The following is a 7,883-nucleotide window of genomic DNA, read 5'->3' as shown; positions in this document are numbered from 1 at the left end:
AATTATTGCTTTTCACTGAGTATTTCCTTGTTGTGTTGATATATATTTAATTCAACATATATTCTACAATGGTATCATATATAAATTACACAATGGAACAACAGTTAGCGTCTTAAACAAACCATAATCTTTTCTTATATAATTTCAAGCCCTAAAACCCAAAATTTGAAGCTTTAACGAATATTTAATCGGGTATAGTTAAACATATTCTGGACCTTCAGCTAATATAAACCATAAACAAATTATTTTTTGAGATAATACTATATGGAAATTAGGAGAATCCTCATCGATGTTAATAACAATCGTAGCCAAATATGTTAAATTTATTTCCCAATTTCCTCTTTATAAGAGGAGAATTTGTTATTCATCGATCTATTCTGGATCTACACAATCCTCATTCTTTGATCATTTTGATTGCATAGTATAATTTAATGAACATATAATAAGTTGTGTGAGAATCATGTTCTTAATCTGCCATATACCGATATAAATAATTGAATATATTCCCATGTTCCCCACACTCAAATCCAATGCGTCAGCTGCATGGTGCCGTCGTGGGTCCGTTGTGTGTCCATGACGCTCATTTGGCGCACCAGGCGCTTCATGGAAGCCCGATGCGGTCTCCCAGTACTGCCATCGGACCCGCCACTGTTTTCCAGCGGAGTGCGTTCCGTAATACGCGGCTGCGGAAGTTGACGTCGACTGTCTCTAAGCTCCAGTTCGACCTCAGAAGCATTGTTGGAGGAGCCGCCCAATACATCGAGATTTTCATAGGAAGCTGGCGGTGAGTGGACATCGCTGCAAAAGCCCGATGCAAAGGTGTCCAAGAGATTATACAGATACATTCGACATACGACATATGACTTACGGCTGTGGCTTGCAGTGCAAGCAATCCTTAAACTGCCAATTCTTGCCAAACTCTTCCCCCTCCTCAATGGTCTGGGGCAAACGATGGTGCAGGGTTTCCGGCAAACGCAAGCCAGTCATGCCACCCAGCATCGATACAAAGCCCATAATTACCAACGGCAGCTTCAGGTTCTCCTTGCCCAGGTAAGTGACAAATGGTATCCCAATAAGACCCAAGCCACCAATGTAGCTTGAGGCACCGATGCCTATGCCGCGGACTTGCGTCGGATACAGCTCGCCGGCAAAGGGATAGATGATCAGAAATGAGGCCGAAAGGAGAGCCTTCGATATGAGATATAGGATTAATGTCTCTTCTATTGCGTCATCGGGCAGCATAACAGTTATAATGCAAGCGACTCCGCTAAATAAATTAATAAAATAACAAAAAACCCTCAACTTCAGAATTCAGAAATTTCAATTAAATTGCAAAAAGACTTATTCTAGATTTTCGCGAATATTTAAGTATAAAAAGAAAGTCAATTCGTTGCACTTGGTATTCTCCATATGGGGTTAATGAATCTAAAACTGTTGGTGTTAAAGATTTTAAAGAGAGGAAATTGTGTGTGAAATATTTTAAAGAAAGCACAGAACATTTTAATGGGATTAACATTGATTAATTCCTCACAATTTTTAGGGGAATAGGGGAGGTAGCCAAAAAGTGAAATACAAGAACTGAATTTTCGATCGATCGTTTAAGTGACAGTTATATGATATAGGTGGAATTGCTTAAAACTCCGGCGCACCTTAATTACACAAAGAACTACAGTAAAAATATAAGATTCCAAGCATTTATGGAACATTAGTCTACCTATTGGACAAATGACTGCACAAATTTATAAGAGTCGTAGCTGTGAGGATTAATGAAGATAGAAGTGTAAATAAAGTAGTCATAGACTTACCCCAATATCATTGAGAGACTGAGAGGCCAACGTCGACCCCAGGTGTCCATGAAGTACCAGCAGCACAGGTAGCTCGGCAGCTCCACCACTGCCGACAAGAAGAAGCTCACGTACTGATTGGTGCCAAGCGAAGGCCCGTAATAGCTGAGTCCCAAGTAGACGGTCTCATTTGCGAACCAGCTGAGCGTTATCAATATGGTCTTCAGCCGCATGTTGGGCGTGCGGCATAGATCCGCAATGCCTACGTTGGCGACCTTCTTCTTCTGCTTTTTCAGCTTATCTCTTCTGATTTGCGCCTCCAGTTTGCTGTGCACTGCCTCCGGAAACTGTTGACCATTAACGCGAGCCATGCTCTCCAGTATTCTGAGCGCCTCCTCCAGGCGGCCGCGCATAAGAAGCCAGCGCGGGGATTCGGGCATTATGAATATGTACAGAAAGTAGGAATAAAACGGAAGAGATGTGTAGTAGGAAAGCCGCACCCAGTCCCGCTCCAAATAGGTAACCAACGACAGCAGCATTATGCCCGAAGTGTAGAAGGTGCAGGTCATGACGGTCACAAAACTGCGATATTTCTCGCCCACAAGTTCCAGAGCTAAATAAAAACCAAACGATAAGGAGTACAAAGACGTGTCTAATGTGTGGGCAGAGACTTACATATGATAAAGGGTATCTGGTACACAGCAGGTATAGTCAGTCCGACGACTACTCGACTGCCAGCCCATGTCCAAAAGTCCTTGCTCAGCGATGTCATCAAGCTGCCCGCCAGCAGGGTGGCCAAACATGTGAAATATGAGAGTCTCCTTCCGGCCCGATCGTTGAGCAGCCCAAACAAATAGACACCCACCGGGCCGCCACTGTTGAGGGCCGCCAGTCCAATGGTGGGATATATGTCTTGATCGCATACCAAATCGAACTGTTAACGGATTTAACAGATATTATTGTGTTTGTGCTTGAGCAGGATGTGACGTGAATTGGGAAATGAGTGACAAAGAGCTGCTCTACATGTGGGGCTACATGTGGATTAATCGTAGCTTGGCTTCTTTAATCACATCGATCACAATCGAGGACCAGACTGTGCTGGTGTTGTACTCCCAGCCTTGACTGCACTTAACCAGGGGCCAGCTGCTATTGGGCTCCAGAATTGTAATATTCCCGCCATTCTCTTCAGCAGAATCGAGCATCTGCGTCCAGTTGACACCGTATGTGTAGCATTTGCTGTATACCATCTCGTCGTTCTCCTAAATATATGTTTGAAAATACAATTACAAGTACAATACAATCATAATTATAATTACACCCTGATCAGTGGCTTACCAGTTCCTTGGGTATGGCCAAATATTTGCGCTGCTCGAGATCCAATTGGAATAGCTCGGGAACCCGACACCAATAGTCATCTGGGGTGTCGGCCATGAAGAGCTGGTTAAAGGCACAAAATCCGCATGGTATGCAAGCAGGCAGACAAATGCCAAAGACCAAAAGTTTCTGATATTTGCCAAACTCGCCAATGACTGGCAACAGATCGTCCAAATCGAAGGCTTCCTGAAATGGTGTCCAATGTGAATAATCATAAATATTTCTAAATCAATGAATCTATTCACATCCACTGATGGCTGCGCCTCGAGCTTGTTGTGTTGTTGCAACTCCGAAGACTCATCAAATTCATCCTCACTTTCCACAATTTGGCTGGACATTAATTTGGGATCGATTGTACGCTTCTTTGAAATATATGTTCTTCAAATGATAATGAAAACAATTTTGCACCTCAGCGGAAGCCTCAAAAGTGCCGATTGCCGTTTCTGGTGCACTTCAAAGGGTTGCAACCCTTGCTCAATATCGAATGGAAGAGGGCGACTTATTTAAATTGTAGTTTTATAATTTAATTTTTAATTCCAAAGTGGGTTTTAATCACTTTCAACTAAAGTACATATTTTAAAATATTACACATATGATTACAATCATGATTATTATCCTTAGAATCCAAGCATTAGTTAAAAATTAATTGGTTTTGTTTTAACGAATAAACAAAAGGAAATGTACTTCGAATTACAAATCAGTAAATTAGAATACTAATAATAATAACGATACAGGAGCGAGTTAATTTATTTTTTATGTATATATATTTGTTTTGTCAATTTTTCGGATTCATGTTTATATCGTAAATAGGACGTTACATTGAAAAGATTAAGCTTCATGCCAAAAATTTAAAAGACTGTTTTTGAAACATGTTACCTACACAATTGATTTTCACCCTTTCTCGTACTTCTGGTTATACTTAACATTATTGCGCGCTTCGGTACTACAACTTACTCACATATATTTATATACATTATGATGTATTATGTGTATACTAATAAGTTCATTATATTAAACAGAAAATCGGCTGTTCACCCACAGCGCAGAAATCACACACATTAGGCTTAAGTGTAAATTGTGGCTACACATACAAAACACACGGGCTCGCACATTTGTATAATTACTTGATTTATGCGCCTAATCGACCTTGACAACACTATAGATTTTTCTTATAAACCAGAAGCAAGCAAAGAAGCCAATTGTGCCGGTTAGCAAAAAGAAAAGGAATACCATTATAGCTGTATAGCCAAAGTAGAGGAACGTCGAAGCGCTGTCCTTAATCGAGAGTTTTGTGACAAAATAATGGCAACAATATATGAACAAATAAACGGCTGTAAAGCCCGAGGTCAAAAACGATCGCCACCACCAATGATAATCTTCCGCGCATAGATGAAAATAGCAGAGCAAAATTGTTGTCTCCGAGCAAGTTATGATAAGTATTAGAAATACGAGAAAGAGAAATCCAAACATGTAGTACATCTGATTTGACCACAGCGAACTTAGTATAAAGAACAGCTGTATGAAGATGCAGCCGAACGGCAGAACGCCTCCCATAACAATACCGGGAATAGGTTGCGTGTAGATTGACTGATCTGGTATTTGACGTGGTATTTGATTGGTACGCACTGGATGCTCCAATGACTGCAATGTAAAGAGTAAAGTTAACAGCATTATTCACATCATCTACAAAAACAAAAAAATACGTATTATATTGCCACTTACTCGCTTGCGAAAACCAAAGTAGGCTCCAACAAAGGTCAACGGTACTGAGACTCCAAACCACAAAGCCAACAAGGCAATCAGTGTGCTAAAAGGCACAGCGCCAGAGCTGCTCTCTCCCCAAAGCACTAGATTCATCACAAAGAACAGCGAGAAAACGACTCTACGCAAGAGAATCCCTTTTGTAAATTAAGCAAGTAATCGAGATTTTAATAGCAACTCACCCGGGGCATACGATTGAAGTAAGGATGACGTTGCTCTTCCATTTGACACCGCCAAAGCTCTTATAGATTCTCGCTGAAACATACCCGGCGGGGGTTCCCAGCGACACAAACAACACCATGGAGCATGTCATCAAGGCGCCACGATTTGCAGGCGACAAAAATCCAAGGCAAGCAAAAGCCAAAGTAACCATAGCCATTACCAGTACCTGCACTCCGGAACCAAGAAATACGGACAAGAGCATACCCTTACGTGGCGGCCGGAAAACATCACCATGTACTAGCTTCCAACCGAATTCCTCTTGTGCATCCTCGCCGCTGTCCATTTGATTATATCGCGCGATGTCCTTGTGCAATGTGCGCAGCATTATCATCGCGACCATACCACTTAGAAACAGCACAATGACCAGAGAGTTGAGAATCGAGAACCATTGAATATTCGTATGTGGCATTGATTCCAGTATATAATCCCATCGCGAAGACCATTTGACCGCGTCGTTCTGCACGAATTTTACGCTGTACGTGTAAATGATCGACAGAAACTCGCCATTCTTAAGAGAACTCTCGCGTATGGCCAGCGGCTCAGTGCCCAAACAGTTTGGCTTATTTGGATCGGCGTGATTTAATGATTTCGGGGTCACTTTTACAGATATGATACGACCACTGCTGCCTCCGAAGCCCATGCCCCAATCCTCGCGAGCGCCACTATGATAAGTTATCTCCAGATCCACGTGATTGAACGGATAATAGTGCAATGGCCGATTGTATATCGAATTGATGGGGCAGCCATCGCCATCTGTTCGCACCAAGCAGCCCATCGGAAAGCCAATGCTGCAGTACTGCTTGCCCGTCTCAAGCTGATAACACCAAGTAACAGGCATATTGTCCACAATCCAATGATGCTGGTAATTAAGACTAATACCCTTCTTAAGCACCATCATCCGTCGATCGCTTTCCGCACTGCCGCCAGTATAATTTTTGCGGCAAGCCTTAAATTAAAAATAATTCATCGATAGCCATGGTTGTGTTTTATTTTCACTTACCACAGCGCATTCCACATCCTCCAAAAATTGTATGCGATAGGGACCAGGGCGAATTCGCTCGCCAAACACTACTTGACCGAGGTTCTCAACCGGGGAGTTTTCCTCTCTTCCAAGACAGAAATCGAAGTGATGGTACTCATAAGGAATGACAGATTCCTCGGTATTTAAGCGATTTACGTACAAAATGACATCCGACTGGAAAACATATTTGGATAAAATTTAATTTCTGTGCCTAATCGAAAAACTGTATGCCGTAGAGAATGATATAAAAACCAGTTTTATTATTCATCCAGGTACAAAGTTCTGCAATTATGTACATTCCCAATATACAAAATAAATATGAGAGCTTACAGGATGATCATTTGATTAATATTATCATCTAAATAACGGAATCACATATTGAAAGTATACATAAACTGAGATAGAAAGTCCGATGTTAATAGGATTTTACAAATATGCTAGAATCATAGTAAGGATCGGTATTGCCAAGAAATCTTGGAAAACAAAATATTACAACTTAATCTTCGTGCGATTATTCCTATTGCCGATATGTGATTTGGTATGCAAGGTTTTATAATAGACGAATCGCATGTGGATACAGATCAAGAATTTATATACTATATGGGATCGGAGATGCGATACATACTTTGTAACCAAATTAAATTATAATAAAACACGTAATTTAAATGCCGATTGTTCCTATTGAAATCAAGATGCATTTTAAACTAACAAAAATGTTTCATACAAGAAAACAATTTCCACCGATTCTGCTTTTGACAGCTATATATGTTCAAAAACCCTTTTTTTTGATCCATCCTATTTTTCGTCAATATTTTATGTTATATGATAAATTATAGCCATTCAAAGAGGTATAAAAGTGCATGTTATTCCAAACAGAAAAAGATTCGTTAAAAGTGTCAACTAGAATTAATAGCCTTATCGACATAGACGTACAGCTTTATGAGAAATACTAATTGAGAAAAAAATGATAAGATCTGCTTAAGACTCATGAAAAACATAGCTCTAATTTAGAGCACAGCAGAAACGTACGTCTTACAGCCAACTGTGCTAACATACTTCCTTATGTATTTACTATGTAAGCAGTTCTAACATGCTAAACACTACGATCTACGTCAGCACGCCACCTACACAGTATACATACATACCACGAAGCAATATCACTCTCAGGGTGCTTATCACTTCTTCCGTTAGGGGGGGCAACCTCCCTGGCAGACCATTAACAATGAGCGAACCGTTTTCTGATGTTGCGAACACCAGAAACACACACGTACACATACGTATGAAACCAACACACACTTACCTTGCACGTAGTTGACACATCCGATTTCTTGCAAAAGTTCACCGGTGCCAGGCCAGGCAGATAGAAACCTTCGGAAATCGTCGACGTGTTAACAAACAACACCACTAGAATTATTAGAGAAGGGTCCATGGTGCAACGGCACCGAGACGGTTTCATTCCTTGTTAATTGACAACAAAAAACGGAGCCAGTCAGGTGGATGTCGAGCCAGAAAGTGTTTGAGTAAATGTTGATGTAATACCCGTTAACGGAATGATATCAGTACGTGGGGCGACTCGGCCAAATTCTCGATGATGTCTATTAAAGTCTCAGTTGGAGTTTAATTGTCAAATTTTGTTTTTTTTTTCGGCTTATGTCTGTCTGTCTAACAAACGTCAGCACTGTGCAATTGCAAAAGTGGCGTTGCCACTAGTCGGCCTGCCA

At 40.9% G+C, this 7,883-nt stretch overlaps 2 protein-coding genes across 3 annotated transcripts; both read right to left on the bottom strand.

Annotated features, from left to right (window-relative positions):
* Nucleotides 1-2: 2 nt before the first annotated feature.
* On the bottom strand, nucleotides 3-3,568 carry CarT (Carcinine transporter). Of its 2 annotated transcripts, XM_064679227.1 has the most exons (7): nucleotides 3,404-3,561; nucleotides 3,120-3,344; nucleotides 2,855-3,043; nucleotides 2,460-2,718; nucleotides 1,806-2,397; nucleotides 869-1,267; nucleotides 3-798 (listed from the first exon to the last, which is right to left on the bottom strand). In XM_064679227.1, exons 1-7 carry the CDS (start codon nucleotides 3,494-3,496, stop codon nucleotides 522-524), a joined length of 2,034 nt encoding a protein of 677 aa, XP_064535297.1. In that variant the 5' UTR covers nucleotides 3,497-3,561; the 3' UTR covers nucleotides 3-521. The 2 variants fall into 2 exon arrangements, with proteins under 2 accessions (XP_064535297.1, XP_064535298.1); XM_064679228.1 differs by lacking the exon at nucleotides 3-798 and having other exon boundaries at nucleotides 1,016-1,188; nucleotides 3,404-3,568.
* Nucleotides 3,569-3,881: 313 nt separating this feature from the next.
* On the bottom strand, nucleotides 3,882-7,855 carry TM9SF2 (transmembrane 9 superfamily protein member 2). Its single transcript, XM_064679230.1, has 5 exons — nucleotides 7,463-7,855; nucleotides 6,142-6,336; nucleotides 5,102-6,087; nucleotides 4,881-5,040; nucleotides 3,882-4,799 (listed from the first exon to the last, which is right to left on the bottom strand). The coding sequence occupies exons 1-5, from the start codon at nucleotides 7,616-7,618 to the stop codon at nucleotides 4,296-4,298; spliced, it is 2,001 nt and encodes a 666-aa protein (XP_064535300.1). The 5' UTR covers nucleotides 7,619-7,855; the 3' UTR covers nucleotides 3,882-4,295.
* Nucleotides 7,856-7,883: the final 28 nt, after the last annotated feature.

This window comes from Drosophila montana, unplaced genomic scaffold (assembly GCF_035044405.1).
Source record: "Drosophila montana isolate Dmon_TW-CO22-7 unplaced genomic scaffold, ASM3504440v1 contig_1_1, whole genome shotgun sequence".
NCBI lineage: Eukaryota > Metazoa > Arthropoda > Insecta > Diptera > Drosophilidae > Drosophila > Drosophila montana.
This window is presented reverse-complemented; position numbering and strand designations above follow the sequence as displayed.